Here is a 26,340-nt window from a genome sequence, read left to right on the forward strand (position 1 = left end):
TTCCAGTCTTTTATTGTTTACAAACAAACATACTGTGCATGTGTCCAGTAAGGTTTAGCAGCTTAGAAGAAAACAAACATTGTAAACCACCAAAAAGTAACAGTTGCTGTTGAAATAACTGGGCAGTATTTCATTACAAAAAATGAATTGGAAAATATAAGAAGTGTTGAATTCAAATACGCAAAGTTTGGTCAACATCAACAAAGACGACAGAAGAAAATCTGTGTTCAGAGCAGTAACATCCAAATATTCTGTGGTCCATTTTTACATTCTAGTACAATGGAATATATAAGTAAGTTGCTTCATATTTGTATATATGTATTTTTTTTTGGTCTTACATATGGTTGTCCTTCAGCTTTAGATACTATTATTGCACTTCTCTAGGACCTGGTGGTCTTGCTAAAATGATCTTTTCTAAATAGTCCTTCACAAACTAAAACTAGGAGATTTTGGTTGCGTTTGTCTTTCAGTGTCACACACTGGCAGAGGAAAACAAAATTATTGTCATACAATTTCCTTCTGAGAATAACATCAGGAGAGCCTATATCTATGATTGAAGCTTGCATGCACACATTGACCTTTTATCATTATCAGCCCTTAAAAAAAAAAAAAAAACAAACAGACAGAGCGACAATACAGCAGGTCTCGAGTCTCAAAGGGGTGAAAAATACAGTGGAAATTACTTTAAATATGCAGAATTATCAGATGATCAGTGCACATTGTGAAGAAAATATATTCATCGTATATACATGACAAGACGTTAGAGCAAATTAAAGATTTGTAATTATTGCTCATTGTTTCGTAGAGTCATGGATCTTGGTATCCAAGTAAGTCCTTGACTTGAGTATTGCCTCATTTACTTCGTGCATGTTAAAATCAATTACATGTTCCGACAAATTAAAAGAACATAACTATAAAACATTGCGAGATGCGTTAAAAGTGCATTTTGCATCAATTATAATGGGCTTGTTAAATAAAGTTCTAAATTTGATGGCTTTTAAGAAAATATGATTTGTATTAAGCAAGGAGGCATTAAATTGATCAAAAGTGACAGTAAAGACATGTATAATGTTACAAAATATTTATATTTCAAAATTTCTATCACTCAAAGGATTCTGAAAAATGGTTTCCACAAAAAAATATTAAGCAACACAACTGTTTTTAACATTGATAATAATCAGAAATATTTTTGAGCACCAAATCAGCATATTAGAATGATTTTTGAAGGATCATGTGAAACTGAAGTCTGGAGTAATGCTGGAAATTCAGTTTTGCATCACAGAAATAAATTACATTTTAAATTATATTAAATAACAAAACAAAAAATAACAAAATTACCGCCTTTACTGTACTTCTGATCAATTAAAAAGCAATCTTGGTGAGTATAAGAGACTTAAAATAAAAAATAGTTTTGAACAATATTGTATATCAGTTGGGCACAAAATGTAATATTGATAAGTTATTTTTTTAACATTTCCCACTAAGGTTTCGGAGTTTGGTATTCAATATATAAATTACTTTTTAATTCTTTTGTTTATTTTTTTGGAATGTGCAAAGTGAGAAAATATATAGAAAATATATAACCCACATAACTCAGAAAAAAAAAAAGGTTTCATACAGTTTTCTGTTGTCTTTTGACTGTGCAACAATCTTTTTTCCCCGGAAACAGGCATGCAAACTAGTATTGATCAACCAAATGCATTTAAATATAGTGAATTTGAGGAGGGAAATGTCATTCCAAAGCTCATTCAATTCTGATTAAGTTGCATATGCACCAACCAAACAAACACAACAGCATAAGCACGATACACAAAACATCCCATAAAAATATCACAGAGTTTTAATGCCAAGGCAGCACTAAATCCTGCACTTAAAATCATTATTTCAATTGGGAAAGAACTAAAGACAAAAAAACATTTTATTGTACATAATTCAAGTTCAAACTCAACCTAAAACAACTTGCCGTTTTCACATTGAGTGGATTTGAGAATGGAAGTTTCTTATTGTAAGTTTGTAAAAAAGGAGTGAATCGCAGTCAGCAAGCACTGACAATGACATCATTATAGCAAGTTGTCCCACTTCATCCCTTTGACCGCAATCCTTGTGTGGTCTTCGCAGTGCCATCGCTAAAACTTCATTAGTAGGTCTTTCCTTTGAAGAGCTTTGTTGACTTAAGCGTTATTTCAGTGCATATCTGCATATTATTTTGCATACTTTGTGCTCCAGCTGCCCTTTCAGAACTGTTACCTTGGCAACAGGAGGCGGTGTAACAGATCACCCAGCCCTGTCACTCTCCCAGTGACAATAACTTCCTTCTTCCAGGTTTAAGTTAACAAAGGAATGCGAAAGAATTGGTGCATCTTCAGTCCATGCTTGTGTGTGTGTGTCTGTGTGTTTAACCGAGAGTGTGTGAGAGAGGGCAGTTGGCTGAAATGATCTTGACTACATGTGAGGATGCGGCGCACTGAGAAAATCACTGAGACACAGAGACAAGAGAACAACACCACATTAGACTTTTCAAACTTCATGTCTACTAGAAATAAAACTTCTTTTTTTGTAACTAAAGTGCGAAACTAATCAGTTTCGCACCTGAGGTTTGCAAAACTTTTATTAAAAATATGATTTTAAATTTAACAAAATAAAAGATATTTAAATGAATATACATTCCATGATACAAACATAGTGGTGCTTAAAGGGACAGTTCACCCAAAACGAAAATTCTGTCATTAATTACCCATGTTGTTCTAAACCGAAGACCTTTGTTCATCTTCGGAACACAAATTAAGATATTTTTGATTAAATCAGAGAGCTTTCTGACCCTGCATAGACAGCAACTGACACTTTCAAGGCCCAGAAAGCTAGTAAGGATATCAATAAAATTGTCCATGTGACATCAGTGGTTCAACTGTAACTTTATGAAGCTACAAGAATATTTCTAATTAATTTATCCAGCTTTTTCTTCTCTTCCGTGTCAGTACCACAATTCATTTCTGGGCCTTGAATGTGTCAGTTGCACTGTTGTCTATGCAGGGTCAGAAAGCTGCCGGGTTTAACCAAAAATGTTAATTTGTGTTCCAAAGGTGAATGAAAGTCTTACGGGTTTGGAACGACATGAGGGTGAGTAATTAATGACAGAATTTTCATTTTTTGGTAAACTATCCCTGTCAGTATTTTGAAATAAAATGTTTAAAATTAATATATCCAGTAAAAATGACCTTGCAACCAGTTGGTTAAAAGTAATTGAAAAAAAGAAAAGAAAGAAAGGTAGTTAGTTCTGAGATCTAATGCAAATTCATATAATTCACATGTGGACTCATTGTCCTAAATGTGTTTTGGTATATTTAATACTATACATAATTTTACCGAATCTAAATATTAAATTATGATTCATTTAATATTAATTTAAAATTATTTTACTATTTATTCACTTATTAATCACTTTTAATTAATTTATTATAAGGAAAATAATAAAGTATAATACTTCATATATTATTTTAACAAATATAAATCAATAATTAAATAAAATAAATAATTTCGTTTATAAAACTTAAAGGGATAATTACACCAAAATAAAAATTCTGTCATTAATTACACACCCTCATGTCATTCCAAACCCATAAGACCTTTGTTTATCTTTGTAACACAAATTAAGATATTTATATATATATATATATATATATATATATATATATATATATATATATATATATATTTTTTTTTAATATTTGACAGTAAGGGCATCGCTAAAGTAGTCCATGTGACGTCAGTGGTTCAACAGTAATTTTATGAAGCTATGAAGGTCTTACAGGTTTGGAACGACATGAGGGTGAGTAATTAAAGACAGAATTTTCATTTTTGGGTGAACTATCCCTTTAACAGTATTACTTAAACTTTCAGGCTACTTCATATAAATAATTTAGATCACAGCAGTTCAGCTTTTAAAATGTTTAACCTCTAGTGTTTACTATTTTTTTCCTAAAGAATGTATAGGTGTATTCTGTATTCTGACAGGGTTGTTGGTTCAGTACTAGCACAAACTGGAACATATAGACAGCGTTTTCAGTCTGAATTACTATCACCACAACTGCTGGTCAGGGACCTGAAGCAGAATATAAAAACTACACCACCTGGCACAATCCTAAAAATAGCTTGTATTTTCAACCAACAGAATGAAAATATGAACGTCGCCAAACTGTTTTGTCAGCACTGAGCAGTAGGAGAAAAATACTCATAGCAGCAGTTCGTAAAGCGTACACACCTGAGTATATTTGGTAGCTGTGGGCTCTTGTAGATGAACTTGTGTCTGTAGCCCAGAGAGCTGGGGAACGGGATGAACTGAACCTTATGACCGTTCAGACTCTTGCTCTGAGCTGCCAAATCATACAGCTGTGGATAAAAAAAAAACATAAAAAAAACAACAAATGCAAACAAATTATTATTTGTTCACATAAAAAATGTTTACATACAGCCACAAGAGAAAATAATGACTATGATGAAAAATGACACCGTTTACATATGCTTGATTGTTAATACTGTGTTGTTACCTGTATGATCCACAACTGTGTTTTTTTCAGTTTAGTGATAGTTGTTCATGAGTCCCTAGTTTGTTCTGAACAGTTAAACTGCCTGCTGTTCTTAAGGAAAATCCTTCAGGTCCGACAAATCTTTTTTTTCCCAGCATTTTTGTGTATTTAAACCCTTTCCAACAATGACTGTATGATTTTGAGATCCATCTTTTCAAACTGAGGGACTCATATCCAACTATTACAAAAGGGTTAAACATTCAATGCTGCTTCAGAAGGAAAAACAATGCATTAAGAGCCAGGGTGAAAACTTTTGGAATTTGAAGACCAGGATAAATTTAACTTAGTTTTTCTGGGAAACATGTAAGTATTTTCTAAAGGGCAGTACCAACTCTTAATGCATCGTTTTTCCTTCTGAAGCATCTGTGAGCGTTTGAACCTTCTGTAATAGTTGCATATGAGTCCCTCAGTTGTCCTCAGTGTGAAAAGATGGATCTCTAAATCATACAGTCATTGTTGGAAAGGGTTCAAATACACAAAAATGCTAAAAAAACTAATAATTTTTGGGACCTGAAGGACTTTTATGAAGAACAGCAGGCAGTTTAACTGTTCAGGACAAACGAGGGACTCATGAATAACTATTACTAAACAAAAAAAACAGCTGTGGATCATTCAGGAACAACACAGTATTAAGAATCAAGTGTATGTAAAGTTTTGAACGGGGTCATTTTAATAACTATTTATAACTATTGCTATTTTTTTCTACTGTGGACTATATGTAAACGTCCTTTATGTGAAATACTTATTCAGTTCAGTACTAAATAAAAAAAAAAATAACATGCATTTTATATGATCCCTTTTAATTTTTTTTTAAATCATTAACATTTTGCAGATTCTGCAAGGTGTATGTAAACTTTTGACCTGCATGTTCAAAAAATTTGTAAAAGTGAATTTTGCACAATAGATGCCCCTTAATAATAGTTAACAGTTTTAAATGAGCCCTCTCACTGTCCGACACTGATGTTTTACCTTCTTTCCCAGCTGGAACGGTACGACTGTGTCATCTTCTGCATGCAGGATCAGAACCGGACAGGATATGTGGTTGACACTAAGAGACAAACAGACACAATTCAGTGGTTTGAGATACTTCAAACTCGAAATAAGTACTGATCTACATGATCACTTCATCTATGACTCAAGAATCAAAGAAGCCCACATGTGGATGAATACTAAAACAATCTATTTATACACGGTTTCTAAACAAGTTCTCAGAAAAAGATGAAGCCTCTAGCGTTTGAAAACACTACAGAGACCAGAGATGATTATCTCAACACAGCTGCAAGAACACTGGGCTGTATAAACACGCAACAGTCTTTGTTGTTGGACACAGAGTAAACCATCACTCACATATAAACTTACAGAGAAATGGACTACATCTAAAACTAAAAGAACCTACTTTTCGTCACTGGCAAATCGGATGTCATTTGCAGTTATAGAATCTAGGAAGAACCAGTCAAAGCCTGGAAGATATCTGTAAACCTGTTCAAATGAACATATATGTATATTCAAGGTTAGTTATGTTTTTTTGTTCCACATAGGCAGTACGTGATATTTTAAGACTGAACAGGAACTTTGTTTCTCACCATAGAGAAGGGGTGGCTCTTGGCTTCCTCTCTGATATTGGTAAAGGGTGACTCTAAAATTAGGGCGTCTGGGGGCGTTCCTGTAAGCACAAAGGAAGGAAGTCTGCATCAATCCTTCATGTTTAAACCAGTGGCTCAACTACAGGCTTATGTAACTTAAAGACTTATCAGAAGTGCTTGGCAATTACATTAGTTCACACTTAATCCAGTTAAGTCAGTGCCTATGGAAGCTTGTCTATTTCTGAAACATGTCTACAAGAAGGTTATGCTCTTCTTGTAAATTGGCAACTATGTTTTCAGTTGCAACAAGCCAGCCCATAAGAAAACACAAATGCATGAATGTATGTTCACGTACCCCTGTCACACAGCCGTCTCACTAGGTTAGTGGCCACTCTGGAAAAACAGGAATGTACAGCGTCAGCAGAAGTTCAAAAATGCCATAGGGAGTTACACAATCAATTCCTTTATGTCAAAGGACAACTGAAATGCAATTCCAAGAACAAGAACATCCACATCTAGAGAAAGGAACAAAATCACCAGTGCTCTTTCAGATGGCATAGGCGAGTCTGTCTCACCCTGTGCCGAGCGAGTGACCCCAGATGTACAGGGACTTCTGGCCGATCCGCTGCTTTATCCACTGGTAGAGAAAGAGAGCATCTGACGTCATCCCTTTCTCTGAAGGACTGCCTTCAGAGTCGCCCCAACCTGCAGAAACAAACAAACCCACATGGGTGTTTCACTCTGAGACTGGGAATGGGATATTGACTTGCATGGTGATGCTCAAAAATTAAAATGCAACATACCTCTATAATCGAATGTGACTACATGGTAGCTTAATGAACTAAGAACCTGCAGAGACAAAAAGATAGGTTTCTAACATCAACTTATAGACAAATGAGACAATCAGTGCTTTCAAATCTTAAATATACACTACTCATTTTGGGATAGGTAAGATGTTCTCAGAGTTTCTTATGCTCACCAAAGCTGCATTTGTTTGACCGAAAATACAGTAATATAGGGCCCTATGATTTGAAAACATGGATGGAATCCAGGCATAAAAATGGAATTTACTGTAGGTAAAAAAATCTAAAGTAGGTTATTATGCTTAAATCAAAATGCAATATAGACTGGTGTCTGTGTATATTAAGCTGCCAAAATACTATTTAAATATGAATTGCATGTTAGTTACTACACACATAACTGCTCTGATACTGTGTTTTTAGTATCTGCTGCCTCAATATATGAATACATGAACACATGAACAATCTCTAGAAGTACTCTGAGTCACTTAATAAACATTGTACTTTCTTTTGATATAATCTACAGTCATCATATACAAACAAAAACTTACGAGGTTCTCACAGCAACCTGTCAAAATAAAAGTTCAGTTTAACTTGAAGAAACTGTTACAGAAATATATTACTTAATGTAATGATGGTACTACAACTACTAATACAATTATTTTTAAAAATCTTCTAAATTCTTAATGAATATTTAGCAGAAAAAATACTGAAATATTATTTATAAAAAAACAATAATAATACTTAAATTAAAATAAATTAATTAGAAATGTTTTTGATTATTACAATTTAATGAAACTATTCAAATGGAAACCAGAAAATTAATGGAAAACCAAGAATTTGAGCAAAAACTAAAACGTATTTGATATGGCCTTAAAAATGTAATTTTTGTTAAACTTTCAATACATTGCTGTTAAATTTATTACATATTTAATTAGTCAGGTTTTTTTAATTTACCCATTAAAACGGTGTCTACAAAAATTAAAACTGAAAAAAAATTTGGATTTTTGAATTCGGAAAATTTTTTTTTAAAGTAGGGCCAAAGTTTATTATCACAATTAAAAAAAATGTTTTCCATTACAGTACATTTTAAAATGCAAAATATTCCTGTGATGGCAAAACAAAATTCTCTGAAGCCATTACTACTAATTTGGTGCTCAAGAAACATTTATTATATTTAATCGACGCTCTGAATTTGTGGAAATTTTTTTTTTTCAGGATTTTTTGTTGAACAGATAGTTTAAAAGATCAAAATATTTTGCAATATAAATCTTTTGTAGCATTACTGCCATTACAGCTTAATAAAATTATTTTATTCTTTGTGATTGCTACTCATTAATTGTTAGAACTAAAAATTAGAATTCATTTCTTTCCAAAAAAAACAAAAAACAAAAACAAATTCTTACTGACCCCAAACTTTTAAATGGTAGTTGTTGTTTTTTTACCTTGTATAGCTGAACTCTGTGATCCCCTCCTCTGAAACACACACAAACACAATTTATGTAAATTAACCAGAGTACTGCATCTGATGAACTGCATCTGACACAACTACACAACTTTTTAAAAAGCAAACAGATTTTAAAACACTAGGCATTATACATTTGCCAAATTTGTAAATGGTTACAGAGGAAAAACAAGGCAAATCATTCCTTTCAAATTATTCGGAACACAACAGACTCATGCAGTAACATGTGCCTCATTGCTCGTACAAATGAAGACAAAAGATTGAGCTCAAAATATCAAACACATTTGATTTGACAACTGCTGAGAATCATAGTCTGAAGCAAAAATTCTGTGCATATGATACATTACACAATTTTTTTGTCAACTTTTCCAATCCAAAATTTTCCAAAGATTTCCAAAAATCTGTACAGTCTGCAAAAGTGCATTCCAGCCTTACCTCACACTGAATTATTTTTGACACCGAGTTGGTTTTAAAAAGTGGTGTTGATTCCATGTCTCTGAGTGTTTGTGTACCTTGTTCCAGCATTGCCATGGAGATACAAGATGACTGGATGACCAGAGTGGAAGCTTTCGTCATACCATTCAGCATCTTTTGCCTGAGCCTCCCTCCACATCACTGATGGTACTGTGTGCCTGACAGAGAGAGACGGAAAGAGAGATGACAGGATATACAATAGAAATATGCAGCTGTTACAACACTGCTTCCTCTGCATGAAATGATAAATAGAGCACAGTAGACATGCAGTAGTGTTCAAAAGTTTGAAGTTGGTAGACATTTTTAATTGTTTTTTGAAAAATGTATTAGTTTAAAAATAGCATCAAAACAGCAGCCATTACTGCAGACTTCAGCATCATGATCAGTGTGAATCATTCAAATTTGCTGGTCTGATAATAATAAGAAATGTTTCTTGTAGAAAATTGTGATACATTTTATTTAGGATTCTTCTGAAAGTTCAAAAGAACAGCATTTATTTGAAATAGACTTTTTGTGATATTATAAATGTCTTTAAATGATCAGTTTAAATACGGAAGCCTGTTTCCAACACTAAACAAAACATTTTAAAAGTTTACTGCGACTCTTTATCTCACAATTCTGACTTTTTTCTTTAGAATTAAGTGACAAACTCACAATTGTGAGAAAACTGAAATGAAAATCGAACCATTTTTTCGCAAATGCGAGTTTGTCTCTCGCAATTCTGACTTTTTTCTTAGAACTACTTGATTTAAACTCACAGTTGTGAGAAAATCAAAATTGCAAGATAAAAACGCAATTCCGACTATTTTTCTTGCAAATGCAAGTTTGAATCTCGTTAATCTGACTTTTTTCTTCACAATTATGAATTTCAGTGACTTAATATGACAATTCTTACTTTTCTTTTCTTGCAATTCTGGCTTTATTTCCTCAGAATTGCTTGGTATAAACTCAGTTGTGGAAAATCTGAATTGCAAGATAAAAACAATTCTGACTATTTTTCCTCGCAATACTGAATTTTTCTGTTTTTTTTTTCTCAGAAATACGTGACAAACTCACAATAGTGAGAAAATCAGATTTGCAATACAAAAACTCACAATTCTGACTTTCTCGCAAATGTGAGTTTGTATCTTGAAATTCTGACTTATTTTCTCAGAACTGCTTGACAAACAATTGTCAGAAAATCTGAATTGCAAGATAAAAACTAGCAGTTCTATTTTCCTTGCAAATGCGAGTTTGTATCTCACAAGTTTTTTCTCTGCAACTATTTTTGCTCTCATAATTGTGAGATATAAACTTAATTCATAGAAAAAAAGTCAGAATTAAAACTCGATGTAAACTCACAATTCTAACTACATAACTGGCAACTGTGATTTTATATCTCACAGAAATCTTTGAAAAAACCCTGAATTGTGAGACGTAAATTTGAAATTGCGAGAAAAAAGTACATTTTTATTCAGTGGTGGAAACAGGCTTCCGTAATTTACAAAATCCTTGCTGAATAAAAAAAGGTATTAGTGTAATTTTTTTTTCAAAAAAAAAAAAAAAAAATTATCTTACTGACCTCAAAATTTTGAACAGTAATATATTCTTTTAGGACTTCGCTTCAACAAGACCTTATTGTCAAAGACTCTCATATTCAATACTGAATCTGACCAGTGCAGAGACAAGCTTATTAATGCAGAGAAAACTACAGCATCAGCTGCAGGAAGATTATATGGCCCTTCCCAGAGTTACTCAGTAAAAGTCACACACACACACACACACACACACACACACACACACACACACACACACACACACACACACACGCACACACACACACGCACACACACCCAATAGCCAGCAGCCACAGGCATGTGCAGCCCTCTGTCACTATGAATTTACACACTTTGGGCCACAGGCTATGATTCAATAAGTGTAGGACTTTTTCCACGCCCTTCAGAAAGACAGCCATGGCCAAAGGCGAACAGAGAGGGACAGAAACCTGTAGGGTAGAGAACGTGAGGACAGAGAGACAGACAGGCACAGGCAGAGAGATGGAGGGTGGAGATAGAACAGGCTGTGTCTGTATTTTAGCCGTAGTCTGTGTCTGTGTTCTCACCACACTCCAATGTTGATTCCCTCCTCCGGCTGCAGGTAGAAGTTGCGAGTGTGATTCAAGCCCTGATCCAGTGGTCTTTTCAGATCTATAAAATACGGCACTCGCACTGAAAAAGAGAGACAGAGAAAGACAACAGTCATCATAATTTCATGCAAAAGTTTTTGCAATCATTTAAACTGCTGTGTCTGGTCTGCGAATGGAAAACAGTCATGTAAACTTAAATTATGACTGTTTTTGCTGCAAGAAACTTTGACTAACACTAAGCTTGCAATTTAAGAACCGAAAGTGTGCCACAAGCTTTCTCAGGAGACTGATGACTTGACTAAGTTCATCAACCTTAGTCACAGATTTATCTCTTGAGTAAAGCAGACAGGGATGCTTACAGTCACACTTTTTCACAATCACACATTCTGTCCATTATTATCTCAGACTGCAAACAGAAGCAGAACATAGTGTGGAGAAACACATCAGCTGACAGAAGCTGTGACACTGCTGACAATGCTAATGCTAGCATCAGCCCAAAACACCACAGAACATGACTAATATCAGAAAAATGAAACTATGACAACACAGGCCATGAGAGGCTGTTGAAATGAGACAGAATCTTGGGAGCAAACAGAGTGGGCATTTATCTGGATTGATGAATGAATGATGGCTTTGTTTAGTCGTTTTAGCAAACAGCTGAATATGGACGCAAACTGCAACTGTACATCAAAATGTAATGCTTCAAAATGTCTTTAAAAAGTCATGATGTCCAGCAGATTCTGTTTTGTGATGGATATCACTTTAATAAAATCTTTTACATCATTACAAAGGTGTGTTTCCAAAACAAATTCTTGACTTATTTTCAGATGCTACAGTTTTTTGTTTAGTTATAGTTGTGTATGAGTCCCTTGTTTGTCTTGAACAGTTAAACTGCCCGCTGTTCTTCAGAAAAATCCTTCAGGTCCCACAAATTCTTTAGTTTTTCAGCATTTTTGTGTATTTGAACCCTTTCCAACAACTATGCAACTATTACAGAAGGATCAAACGCTCAGTGATACTTCAGAAGGAAAAACAATGCAGATGACTTTGAAGATCAGGGTAAATTTTGCTTATTTTGTCTTCTGGGGAACATGTAAGTATCTCCTGTAGCTTCTGAAGGGCAGTACTAAATGAAAAAAAATATATATTATATTTCGGCAAAATAAGAAAAATCCTTGTACAAATCCTTCCATTCAAAAGTTTTCACCCCCGGCTCTTAATGCATGGTTTTTCCTTCTGAAGCATCAGTGAGTGTTTGAACCTTCTGTAATAGTCGCATATGAGTCCTTCAGTTGTCCTCAGTGTGAAAAGATATATCTCAAAATCATACAGTCTTTGTTGGAAAGGGTTCGAATACACAAAAATGATTGAAAAACCAAACAATTTGTGGGACCTGAAGGATTTTTCTGAAGAACAGCGGGCAGTTTAACTGTTCAGGACAAACTACTAATGAACAACTATCACTAAACAAACAAAAAAACAGCTGTGGATCATTCAGGTAACAACACAGAATCAAGTGTATGTAAAGTTTTGTAATAAATTCAACTATTATTTTCTCTTGTGAACTATATGTAAACATCTTTTGTGAAATATCTTATTCAGGTCAGTACTAAATGAAAAAAATAACATGCATTTTGTATGATCCCTCTTATTTTGAGAAAATAGTTAACACGTTGCAAATTCTGCAAGGGGTATGTAAACTTTTGACTGTGTTTTATATATATATATATATATATATATATATATATACAAAAGAGACTGTATGTGTCTAAAGAGCTGTTCTCAGCATGCTGATTATTCCACAGGGGAAAATGCAACGTAACAATCTCCTTGGATACTTCATTACCCTTGAGGCTAAATGCTCTAAGCTTGTCCTTTCACTACATATACAACAGCAGAAAATTATGGAAACTGACTCATGTTACCGTATTAAAATTAAGCATCAAGAGAAACTAATGTAGCAACAAAGATTATGAAAATGTACAAGGCAGTTTAGCTTGAATAAACAAAATGCAAATGCAAAATGACTGGCCTAAATAAGTGTTAAACATGTCAGGATAGATACTTTAAAATTTAAAAAGATACTCACTAAAATATAGATAAGATTAATTTGATTCCCCAAAGTTAAAGAAGGATTTGTTGAAAATACTCACCAAAGTTTAAAAATACTAATTTTGCTTGTATTGATGGACAGACTTTAATGATAACAGGGATGGCAATGTAGATTCCCAGCACCCAGAATAGTATCTTCCTCAGCCTCCACATCAGACCACCCCTGCAGACAGAGAAAACAACACTGATTCCTTTAAAACATGCATAGTAAACAAAGTAATAAAGTAGCATTTTGTCCTATTCTAAAAGACTTGCAATGATTGATTAAGAACAACATTCTCCCAAACTGATTTGGCTGAAACACTTTAGACAGTTGAAACATATATTGTGGTATTATTAAATTGTGCTTTTAAAAAGCACAAGGCTGGTTTGTCATATAAGTACAAGATGTGAATAAAAGTGTTCGTTTGGGTCCTCATAACATGGCTTGTCCTCTCTCAACCTCCCTCACACTCAGAGGTCAGACAGTGTGCATCTTTGTGGCCCACAGTGACCTCTAAATTGTGCCGGGGAGTATAAAGTGTCATGATTAAAATTAGAGAGAAAGCAAGAGATCACTTAGAGGAACAAACTCACCCTGTCTGACTTACTGCCCTGAGCTCTACCGTACGTGTTTGTGTGTGCCTAATATACAAATTAAAGTGTGACTTTCCGATTCTAAGAGGTTTGTTGTGAAAAGCTGCTTTATTGAGCTTGTTTCATTTCCTTAAACTGCGTAAGGAATTTTCCTACCCATGACTAGGGGATTACTTAAAGGAGAAGTTTACATTCCAGAACAAAAATGTACAGATAATGTACTCACCCCCTTGTCATCCAAGATGTTCATGTCTTTCTTTCTTCAGTCGTAAAGAAATTATGTTTTTTGAGGAGAACATTTCAGGGTTTTTCTCCATATAGTGCACTTCTATGGTGCCCCGAGTTGAACTTCCAAAATGCAGCTTTAATGCAGATTCAAACAATCCCAAATGTGGTGTAACCAATCTTAATCGAGGAAGAAGGATCTTATCTAGCGAAACAATGTTTTTTTTTTTGGTTTTTTTTTTTTTTGGTTGGTTACAATTTATATACTTTTAAAACCTCAAACGCTCATCCTGTCATGTTCTGCCTGAACTGTTTTTTTCCGGTTTAAGACAGTTAGGGTATGTAGAAAAACTCCCATTGTATTTTCTTCCTCAACTTTAAAAATCAATTCAAAATCATCCTACATTACTGCAGAAGTGCTGACCCAGTGTACACAAATTGAACATGCAAAGAAGATCAAACACCCTTAACTAAAAAGGTAAAACAGCGATGTAGGGCGATTTTGAAGTTGAGAGAGAAAATGAGATGGGAGTTTTTCGACATTTCTTGAAATTGTAGTTAAAAAAAAAAAATAACAGATCGTTTCGCTAGATAAGACCCTTCTTCATTGGCTGGCATCATTTACAACCACATTTGGGATCATTTGAAGCCACATTTAAACTGCATTTTAGAAGTTCAAACTCTGGGCACCATAGAAGTCCACTATATGGAGAAAAATCCTGAAATGTTTGCCTCAGAAAACAATTTCTTTATGACTGAAGAAAGAAAGACATGAACATCTTGTATGACAAGGGGGTGAGTACATTATCTACATGTTGTTCAGGAAGTGAACTTCTCCTTTAAACACTCAAAACACTAACACACACACATATAAGTATACACATGCAACCTTTCTCATACACATACAGTATATGTAAAATTTCACCATGGTTTCTACAAAATATTAAACAGCACAACTGTTTGATTATAATAAATGTTTTCTAACCACAAATTAGCATATTATAGTGATTTTTGATGGATCATGTGACACTAAAGACTGGAGAAATGGCTGCTGAAAACTCAGCTTTGCACCACAGGAATAAAACACATTTCAAAATATACTAAAACAGACAAAAGTTGATTGGAACATTTCACAATATTACCATTTTTACAGTATTTTAATTAAAGAAATGCCTCCTTGTTCCGCATAAGAGACTTGCTTAAAAAAAAAAAAGTAAACACCCCAAACACCTTTTGAACACCAGTGTATATACTGTATACACTTTAGTTTCTTCCCAGTAAAGGGCATCCATAAAGATGCAGTCATATGAAACCTCTAGAATATTCCTAAAACTATTAATAATGCAGAACTGAGAGAGTCAGCAAAGACAGGACATGAAGAGGAGAGAGAATGTCCCAGACAGGGTGAAAGAGGAGTAAAAGCAATAATCCAGGAAGCGAGCCAAAGCGGAGCATCCGGCTTGATCCGGCTGACCCTGGATCAGTTCGGCCATGGCATCTAAACATCCTTATGACCTTTCCTCTGCCTCCTGCAGAACACACCTGCTCACTTTGATCAACTAACCAGTCTACCTAGAACTAAATACAGGTTCAGATTTAAATTTACAATGTAAACAAATTTAAACAAACTGAAAAGAATCAACTGTTCTGCATTTATGGAAAGGAGTAGTAGAGAGAGGACGGGAAATGACGGAAGATAGAGATCTCAAACCCACGTATCAATGAGTCAGCATGCAAATAACCAATAAACCACAGCTCTAACTGCATTATACTTATTCCACTATAACTTTGGCAATACTTCTTCCAGGTGATTAATGCAGCAGGCACTGATCTTGAGCTCCCTGCGGAGATAAGACGGTGTGGTCACCTGGCAGTGACTCACAGAGGCTTGATCTGAGTGTGCGTGTGTGTGTGTGTGTCCATGTGGTGCTTGTGATAGTTTTTGCTTGTGTGTGAGAGTGCAAGGTGATTGTGATAAAGAGAGAGAGCAAAGCTATTGTGTAACAGCAGAGCTAAATACAGCACACACAAGCTGCACTGAGACTCATTACTGTACAGTGCTTACACAAATACTGCTGTTTGTCTGTGTGAGTGTTATATACACATTAGTATCCAGTAGAACTAGCTGTTTATTTGTCTACGTGGCTGGTTATAAGATTTGCAGTTCTGTTTTTGCAGGTACATAACTGCACAGAGCATCCAAACCAGGGCTTCAACACCTTCAGGGTAACACTAATATGTTAAGTCATGCTGATCCAGTGCCATATGGGCATTAATACGGCTGTCTGGGCATCAGGAGTCCAGACTGCACTGGGACAGAGTGTTTCTGACTAGTGCATCGAGCAAAAATAAGGGAAGGAATGAGAGGAAACAGGCTGAAAATTTTGGCCAAAACTATTGACAGAAACATTTAAAAGATTGGATAACAGAAAGTTTGTTCATATATTGAATTAAGTGTCACATCATGATTAATAAAGAGCAGCTCACGTTGTCTGCCTCATGCATTATACAGACAGTGAGAAACTAACCAGCATCTTGTGTAATATACTGTTGCATACAGATGGGCATGTACACTACCATTCAAAAGTGCATCAGTAAGATCTTTAAAACACATTTATTTCATACTAAAGTAGTTCAAATCTATTAAATATTTTTACTATTTAAAATAACAGTTTTCTAGTTGAATATATTTTAAAATGTAATTTATTCCTGTGATCAAAGCAAAGTTTTCAGCTTTACTCCATTCTTCAGTGTCACATGATCCTTTAGAAATCATTCAAATATGCTGATTTTCTGTTCAAGAATCATTTTTTATTATTATTAATATCAATATTTAAAACAGCGGAGTACTTTTTTTCAGGATTCTTTGATGAACAGAAAGATCCAAAGATCAGCATTTATCTGAAATAAAAAAGCTTTTGTAACATTATACACTTGGAGTCAGTAGAATTATTATTTTTTTTTTAGAAATGAATTTCTAGAATTTTATTTTATTTTTTTTTAGCAAGGATGCTTTAAATGATCAAACGTGATGATAAAGACATTTATAATGTTACAGAAGTTTTAGATTTCAGATGAATGCTGTTCTTGTGAACTTTCTATTCATCAAAAAACCTGAAAAAAAAATCTACTTGGCCATTTTCAACATAATAAATAATAATAATAAAAAATGTTTTTTGAGCAGCAAATCAGAATATTAGAATGATTTTTGAAGGATCATGTGACTGGAGTAATGATGCTAAAAATTCAGCTTTGAAATCACAGGAATAAATTACATTTTTAAATATATTCCCTTAAAAAAAACGTTATAAAAATATTTCACAATTTTACTGTTTTTGCTGTAATTTGGATCAAATAAATGCAAGCTTGGTAAGTAGAAAAGACTTCTTTAAAAAGCCTTTAAGGCCCGGTTTCACAGACATGGCTTAGACTAAGCCAGGATTATGTTATAGTTCAATTAGGACACTTAAATAATTTTTTATAAACATGCTTAAAAAAACATTACTGGTGTGCATCTTGAGACAAAACAAAGGCACTGATATATTTTTAGATCAGTTTGTGCAAGTTTCTTTTAGTTGAAAGAACTCAGACTTACATTTTAGTCTCAGACTAAAGCCTTAAGCTTAAGCCTTGTCTGTGAAACCGGAGGTAAAAATCTTACTGTTCAAAAACTTTTGACTGCTAGTGTATTTATTGACATAACGCTCGAGAATTAGTAATAAAAAATATAATTTTACTTCATTTGGAGTATTACTTCTTAGTATTAAGTCTAAAATGTGTTTTCATGTCACTATTAATGAGGATTGTGTGATTTTTGAATAATATCAGTCTTTAAATTTCTTTCAAGGTACTTATTTTTTCACAAGTGGAATGCTGCCTTTGTGAGCATAACACAATTCTTTCAGAAAAAGGACAACATCTAACCAACCCAAAGTTTCTGAATGGTACTGTACGTGGAGAGTGGGATGGTTTACTCAGTTTACCTTCATGCCTTTGAGCATAATATGTATCATGAATCACTGTACTGATTCATTTTTTCAGTGCTGATTGCTGTTTAACTCTGTAATTTGGTTCTGTTCTAGTGCACCACCTTGGTAATTTACTTCCATTTGTGTGTGATATCAGTCTCTGCATTTGACAGGATGCAACCCTCTAAAAATGATAACCTCCAACACACTACTCCTACACACCGCAACACTTCACACTCCGAAATCACAGAGTCAAACGCGTACATCTTAAAAATACATACGAGATCTTAAAACTTTAAAAACCACTAATGAGCTTATTCAGAAGTCGCAGATTGGCAGCGGTCAGCAGCTGTCTTCATACCATATTTATAAAGATATCAAACTCTGAGAAGACTATCATAGTTACCCAACAACCTATTAATAACCCATTAGCTATTAATTCCGAATTTATAAGCAAGAATTACACCTCAAAGCATTTCTTTGCAATCTGAACACCTACTATTACATCAGCAATGCTCAAACAATAAAACTAAGCAGTTGTTTGACTATTAGTAAGCCATTTTAGTGTAATTGTATACTGTATACCTGGCATTAACCATTCAGGAAAAGTGAGACCCTAAATGCATGTCTGGTTCAACATGAATAAATGATTGGGTCATTTTTAGGTCAGTGTATTTGGCAAAGAACAGATGCATAATTCGGTGTATTACCAGAGCAGACAAGCAATAAGATCCTGCTGTACTAAACAATAAGCCTACTTAGGATCAAATGAACTACACATAAACACTTAAGTATGCAAGAAACAACCTGAACAACATATCATACCCATTCTACATGGGTATGTGACAATAAGTTACTATTATTCTTTAGCTTTGGAACACAAAGATATTTTGAAGAACAATGCGGTCCCAACAACATTAGAGCCTGGTGATTTTCTTTGTATTGACAACAAAAAAAATACTTATATGTGACCCTGGACCACAAAACCAGTCTTAAGTCGCTGGAGTATATTTGTAGCAATAGCCAAAAATACATTGCATGGGTCAAAATTTTTGATTTTTCTTTTATGCCAAAAATCATTAAGAAATTAAGTAAAGTTCATGTTCCATGAAGATTTTTTGTAAAATTCTTACTGTAAACATATCAAAATGTAATTTTTGATTTGTAATATGCATTGTTAAGAACCTAATTTGGACAACTTTAAAGGTGATTTTCTCAGTCTTTTTTATTTTTTTGCATCCTCAGATTTCTGATTTCAAATAGATGTATCTCAGTCAAATATTGTCCTATCCTAATAAACCATACATCAATAGAAAGCTTATTTATTGAGCTTTCATATGATGTATAAATCTCAGTTTTGTCAAATTTAACCTTATGACTGGTTTTGTGGTCCAGGGTCACATATATTTTACAATATATCTTCTTTTGTATTCCACAGAAGAAAGAAATTCAAGCTAAGCTCTGCAGATGGACTTGTTTTTGACAATTCTAATATGCTTTAGATTCAAACGCATCTTCTAAGCCCAAATAAAACCTGCAAACCTCCTCCAACCTCAAACTGTGATCTTGAAAGCTGCAGTTAGATCACTTCCACTCAATTCTAAGTGATTTTGAAAGAGTCTCAGGAAAACTTTTTTGTCTCTTCCTTCTCTTTCTGTCCGACGCCAAAGGCTTGCCTCATGTCTGTGGGTACCAGACAACAGCTCCTAAGTGGCAGACGTTGGCATAGGATATGCTTTTAGAGCTCTCAGCTGCCTAGATCAATGTCCCAAATATCCTGGTATGGCTGTAGAGCACTGACTGCCAAATATTAGCTCTATTAATGACCACGATTGATTAACGGACAAAGCCCTAACTGCAAAAAAAACTATTCTTAATAGAGTTAAGAAAATAATTAGCGAATAATAACATAATAATTAGCTAGAAACATTAACATTGAGAAGGTTGGGGTCAGTAAGATTTCTTTAACATCTGACATTGATCAGATATTGTCCCACAAGTGTAAACACAAAGATCTCATTTATCCACATCCGTTCTAAGCCACTTCCAAATGTGGTTTTACAGTGAATCAGATACATATTTAATATGTAATTTGAGCTACGTCTAAACATATCCATTATCTATTGGAATTCAAAGCCACCACAACATGAGAGCGACACATTTGACCATAAAGATAGACAAACCTACTAGTGGTAGTTGTCATTGTCTAGTTTTTTACTAGTGGGTGCAGAACACTATAGTTCATTTATGTAAGTGAGGATAGCCAAATAAAGTAAACTGTGACATAGTATACCCAAAAATTCTTCATACCGTGGACCACCAGTAAAATTGATAAAAATCTGGGACCAAAAATTTGATTTGACACTTTGACCTGACCATGTTTTGTTACATACCTTTCTATCTAAGTATTCTAAGTTATCTGACATTATCAAGATGAATTTGTCCTAACTCTTGAGTTCCTGTCATATCTCATATTACCATTTTCTAAACTATAGTGAATAAACTGTCATAATGTGAGAAATGTTTAAGGTGTCTAAATAAATTTTGGTTTGACTGTAGCTTTTCTTAATGATGCACTGTCAACCAGACATGTCCAAACATGCCCTAACAAACTCACGGAAACAATAAAAACCTGTCTTTATTTCAGAAAACTTCAGATTTTCGGAACAGAAACGTAATGACTAGATACGAGACCTGGACAGATGTACAGTCAATGGCTAAACTGTGCAGAATGGAGATGATAAAAGCAGTAGTGGTACAGGAAAGTGGAGCACTTTCACAAACCTGCAGCTACATCTAATAGGTTATGACAGGTCTGACGGACTGGACTCTCTGAGATACACTGAGAAACCGAGGTCTGGTATCACATCTTGGGGTAGGAAGAGGACTCTAATGCTTCCTGCTTTTAACACAGCAAAAAATGGCATCTTCTTGGTAACATAATACAGGAAGTTATCTGTTAGCTTCCCCAATTAGATCAAATTAAATGGCATTCATAATGCATTTAAAGAGTATATTAAAAAGTATTTTTGTAGCTTCATAAAATTACCACTGATGTCACATGAACTATTTTATTGATGTCTATACTACCTTTCTGGGCCTTTGACGTGTCAGTTGCATGCTGACTATGCATGGGTAAAAAAACGTAGTTTTTTTATTTCCTCTAGTCTTTAAACAGCTGATGTGCATTGCATGGCACAAAGTCTGCCCTCGCATTGAACTATGCAATGATCACGCAAATGGAATTTCGATAGGGCAAAACCGACATGTGAAGGATATGTGAAACTCTAGAAACTGCACTCCTAAAGCTGAAAGAGAGACACGTGCTACATCTCAGGCTCTCTACTTCCTCCCTCGCTCCTTTCGTCCTCCCTTTCACTCTTCTCTTCTTTCACTCGCCCAAATGAGCGTCTCTGATCGCTCGGCGGGGCTTGGAAGAGCAGTTTTGACAAAGATGCCAGAATTAGTTACGGCTCTGTTTGAACCGAGATCAGTCTCCTTCAAACGGCCTCAGAAAGGACCGCCACGACTATTTCACCAACCCAGTTTGGAAAGATACAAAACTACATATATTAACAAATGGGTGGTTGCTTTAGTGACTACCCTGCTGATACAAACAATAGACACAATCACAAAACTTGTTTTACTGGTTATAATGGGACTTGCATTGGTTTTAATAAAAGACTCTGTGGGTTTCTATTAGTAATTGGTTGCATTCTATTGTTGGTTTGTTAAAACCAATAAAACCTAATGGAATATGTTTCAAAACACACTACAGAAAACCATTTTTAATGATTAAACGGTTGATGGTTTGTAATGGTATGTGTAGTAGAAACCATTCGAATTTCTGTAATGGTTCCAATTGTTTTTATCAGCAGGGTAGTCAACCTTAAAGAAGCTTGTAAAGGTTATTTTCAGGTTCACCTTATGTTCTTGCACTCAAAAACAGGTAGATGGAACACAGTGGAGGGATCAGCCAAAATGATCTAACTACATTCGCATCAGTGCAAAATCTTCTTTGAGAGGGTGCAAACTGTGCAACAGCTAAATCACAGCATACTGTTTACATGCTAACTAAAGCAAAAGTCAAAAACTGACTGAATTAGTGGTTATTAGCAACGTGACCCATCCCATTCGTAGTAACTTCACCACATTAACACACCCTGAACTTGTTTCTCAAATAAGTCATTGTCAAGATTTGTTTTTAGCTCTCCTGAAATCTAAAAAAGATTTGAAAGGATAACGTCTTGTCAAGACTTCTTTTTCCCATCAAACCTGACACACTTTCTCAAGAGGAGCTAAAATAAGACACCAAATTGTCACGATTAGGATGCCTCTTGGGCATATGTTTGATCTAGAGCTCCTGTTCCCAGGATGCAAGAACAGACCAGAATTTCAGGTTGAAATCTGCAGAGTGAATAACTGACATGGTTTAGAAGGAAAACAAGGGTTCATTATTTAGGTGGAAGGCTAGTCCACCTATCCATTAAAGATGTCTTTAGGAACAAGGGAATGCAACCAAACAACCTATTTTGTGAATACAAACCGACGTTTTGTGGTTTTGTGACTTTTGCCGTCTTTCAGCTTTTAAAATCATGATGGAATGGAAATGGCAACAGATATTTTCTTCCATATTGTCACATACACTTAGGTAAAATGGATTATTGAAAATGATAAACGGTATGGCTAAGAGAAAGAAGTTCGTCATTGCATTTTAAATACTTGAGGAAAATGAACATATGCTTGTATGGATCATTTGCAATAAGATCAATAACATCCATTTAGAAAAAAGAAATGGTGAATTTTCATTTTATGCCAACTGTAAGTCTTAAGACAGTCTTGATACAGTAAAAAACAAAAGAGCACATACATGTATTTAAATGCTTCACCACTGTCTTCCTGGAAAAATATTGATAACCAAACTTCCTCTTTCCATAAATAAATAAGTCAATACAGGAAATAACACTGTGCTGTTTGAGCATTTTACTGGGGTCTTTAGCCTTAATATCCAAGTACAAAATTTTACTGGGGATTTCAGCTAATTTAATTTCACAGATCCTGAGAATTACAGCTAAACTGACCCTTTTAACCTTGAACCAGGCCTGCCACACAAAGGTCACCGCAACCAGACTAACCAGCGGCAGCTCTTGTGTCGGACACATGACCGGCTCCAGCACCCAATACCCCAGACCCACCGGAGGAGAGTCCGATTACTGCGCCATCAGATACAGTGCAATACCAGAGTAGCATTTCAGTTCAAATGAGATGTGATGGTAGAACTTTACAGTACCATTTCCTGCTAGTGTTTCATGCTAATTTGGCAAACAACGTCTTTTATAACAGGACATTTTCCAGGTTTGTTATACTGGAATCTTTCATTAACTCAGTTGCTATTACCTGACATGTTTTGTAACAATATTGTAGTTAAGTGCTGTAAGTGTTTCCACATACAGCTAAATCCCACTGTAAATCAGATTAATCAGAGCACATAACAGCTCAGGCTCATATGCTCACCAAGGTTCAAGGTTTTGTTTATCTGATCAAAAATACAATAGAAAATGTGAAATCTTATTAAGATTTAAAACAATTGTTTTCTATTTGAATATATTTTAAAATGAAATTTAATCCTTTGACAAAAGCCACTAATCCAGTCTTCAGTGTCACATGATCCTTCAGAAATCCTTCTAATATGCTGATTTGGTGCTCAAGAAACATTTCTTATTACCAATGTTAAGTTTTGCTGCTTAGTATTTTTGTGGTAACTCTGATGCATTTTTTCCGGATTTTCTGATGGATAGAAAGTCTAAAAGAACTGCATTTATTAGAAATATTAATCTTTTGTAACATTATAAATGTCTTTACCATCACCTTGGTCAATTTAATGCACCCCTTGCTGAATAAAAGCATTTTTTTTATTCCTGGCCCAAACTCTTTTGAATAGTAGTGAAACATAAGCAAACTTTAGCAAACACAAGACAGAGGTCTCTAACTGACCTCTAGGGTGAAAGGTCACAAGCAATTCACTCAAAACCAGTTAGGATTTCCAAGTGACGTTGCAACCATGAAACCTAATACAATCCTGTTTCCTTAAAAGCATTTTAGGGTTACAACCCACCAGTGAAGCACTGATCTGTGGGAACTTCTCCAGGATCTCACTTGGCAACATGTTCTGGCAGTACTTATTGTTGCTTTGCTGAGTGTACAATCAATGTTTTAACCACCATATTGCTGGACCAGAACACCCAACTTCCTCCCACTTTGATCCGCAGAGCAAGTCTTGGCTGAGAAGAAGGACATCACTATACATACACCTTAATTTTTTTACTGTTTAAACTCAGCCAAGTCCAAACAAACAAGAGAAATGTCTAAAACCTTTGCATTTAAAGCCTAAAATTGTGCCTGAAATCTGAATCATGTGCTGAGATATGCCTAGACAACAGCTGAACATGACTATTATCACTATGCATCATGCATCCTCCTACAGTGATGAAATCTTACATTATTTTAAATTTAGCAGTAAAAACATGAACTGTATGACTCATCTCTGCTTTGAGAAAATCTACGAAAGATATCACCTTGCTTGCATTTTAACTAAGCGTTAGAAAAATAACGCTCTCTTTGCATGTAAGGGCTCTAAATCTGATGGGAATCTGCAAAATGGTAATTATTTACCAAAATAAGAGGGATTTTTTTTTTGCTTAATGATAGTTGTTCCTGAACAGTTAAACCGACCGCTGTTCTTTAGAAAAATCCGTCAGGTCCGACAAATTCTTTGTTTTTATTAGCATTTTTGTGTATTTTAACCCTTTCCTAAAGTATTTTTCTAAAGAACAGCAGGCAGTTGAACTATTTAGGACAAACAAGGGACTCATAAACAACTATCACTACACAAAAAACACAGCTGTGGATCATTCGGGTAACAACACAGTATTAAGAATTAATATTACACTATTATTTTCTATTATGGACTATATGTAAATGTATTATTCAGGTCAGTACTAAATAAAAAATAACATGCATTTTTTATGATCCCTCTTATTTTGGTAAAATAATTAACATTTTGCAGACTCTGCAAGTTGTATGTAAACTTTTGACCTCAACTGTATTTCAGGGTTTTGATGTCTGAACTAGAATTTAAGTTACAATGAACAATGTCTGAAAAAAAGCAAAGCATCATTCTTGAGCTGCTTGTGCACTTTCTGCAAGCAGATCAGACCTCAAAAAAGTTGTATTGACATTTTTTTACTGAAACAAGAAGTTTGGACCAGAGATATTAATGTCTTGTCACTTATTTAAATAAATAAATAAGACAAGCACAAGATGAGTAACATTTTGGGTTTCGTCAAACTTTAAAACTGTGCATCTGCCAAAAGTTTATTTCATCAACTTTTTGAAGTACACTAGGTTACAGCATGCCTCAAAGTTAAAAAGATTTAGACTAAAAGTTGCAATAAAACTCCTTTTTTTTTTTTTTTAGCTTTACACAAATATCCTAAGCTTACAAGCTTCTGGCATAAGGCTTCCATACTATAAAACTTACCTCACACCCCACCCAGAAGTTGCTGATCTAGTTTTGTGACGGGCCAGCCTCAATACTATTTAGGAGTTTCAAGAGAGTCACACGGGACTGTGATTCAATCATAGGAAATAATCTATGTGGTTTCACGCCTCAAAAGAGTTTAAAGCCACTATGACAGGAATGACAATAATGCAAATAATATCATATTAACAAGCATCAAACAGGACTTTGTGTTGCAAATACATAAGATGCTGCTGAAAAAAAACAAACAAACTTAAAAACAACACAAAGACAGGGTTTTTAATCAGGAGTCAATAGAGAAGATTCACAGCAGGCAATTTGTATTATATACAACAATTTGCTGCCATTTTTAACTATTAACTAATTTTGAACAGCAGAGTTGATAATAAAAGTTATTGTACAACTAGATTGTTTTTAATACTGGATCTGTATAGAGCAAGCTTTCCATAAACTCAACTTGTAAAAACAGGTAACATCAGTGGCACATGTGTAACACCAGCTGTCAGTCTCACCTCCTGTAGCGTCTCCCCATCTCTGTCCCCGAGCCTCCTGGATCAGAAGCGGCGTCTGTTTTTTTCTGGCACTGCTTTAGATCGGAGCTGTCGTCCAGTAGTGTACCCGTAAACGAGCTGTCATGGTCTGCACTGCCTTTTCGCTTTCGCATCACTGAAACGTGAAACAGCAAAGGTAAACACACACAGAGGAGACTGTATTATACTGCAGTCCTGCGCGTATCCTCGCTGAATCAAGCAGCAGGGCTGATGAAATAAAATCTCGCAGCCGTGCTGGGTCCGGTTGTACCACGACAGTGTGTGATCCGGTGCTTCTCCTCCCGGCGATTGTGACATTCAGCACTTTTTCTCCCTACATTGTTTTGCAGGACTCAGAT

The 26,340-nt window shown here is 34.8% G+C and overlaps 1 protein-coding gene across 1 annotated transcript; it reads right to left on the reverse strand.

Moving 5' to 3' along the window:
• Nucleotides 1-26,340, reverse strand: abhd12 (abhydrolase domain containing 12, lysophospholipase). The gene is made up of 13 exons (XM_073827377.1): nucleotides 25,964-26,340; nucleotides 13,184-13,305; nucleotides 11,007-11,112; nucleotides 8,944-9,063; nucleotides 8,412-8,442; nucleotides 6,970-7,015; nucleotides 6,742-6,871; nucleotides 6,522-6,559; nucleotides 6,167-6,246; nucleotides 5,980-6,062; nucleotides 5,553-5,631; nucleotides 4,259-4,386; nucleotides 1-2,476 (listed from the first exon to the last, which is right to left on the reverse strand). Exons 1-13 carry the CDS (start codon nucleotides 26,113-26,115, stop codon nucleotides 2,443-2,445), a joined length of 1,149 nt encoding a protein of 382 aa, XP_073683478.1. The 5' UTR covers nucleotides 26,116-26,340; the 3' UTR covers nucleotides 1-2,442.

Source organism: Garra rufa, chromosome 21, assembly GCF_049309525.1.
Source record: "Garra rufa chromosome 21, GarRuf1.0, whole genome shotgun sequence".
NCBI lineage: Eukaryota > Metazoa > Chordata > Actinopteri > Cypriniformes > Cyprinidae > Garra > Garra rufa.

Bases quoted from the DNA above. Each gene is read 5' to 3' on its own strand.
- abhd12 (XM_073827377.1), bottom strand. From the start codon at position 26,115: ATGCGAAAGCGAAAAGGCAGTGCAGACCATGACAGCTCGTTTACGGGT. The intron at 8,443-8,943 runs GTACACAAACAC...TGTGTGTTTCAG, and splicing joins CATGGCAATGCTGGAACAAG to AGGAGGGGATCACAGAGTTC. The intron at 6,063-6,166 runs GTGAGAAACAAA...TCATTTGAACAG, and splicing joins AGAGCCACCCCTTCTCTATG to GTTTACAGATATCTTCCAGG.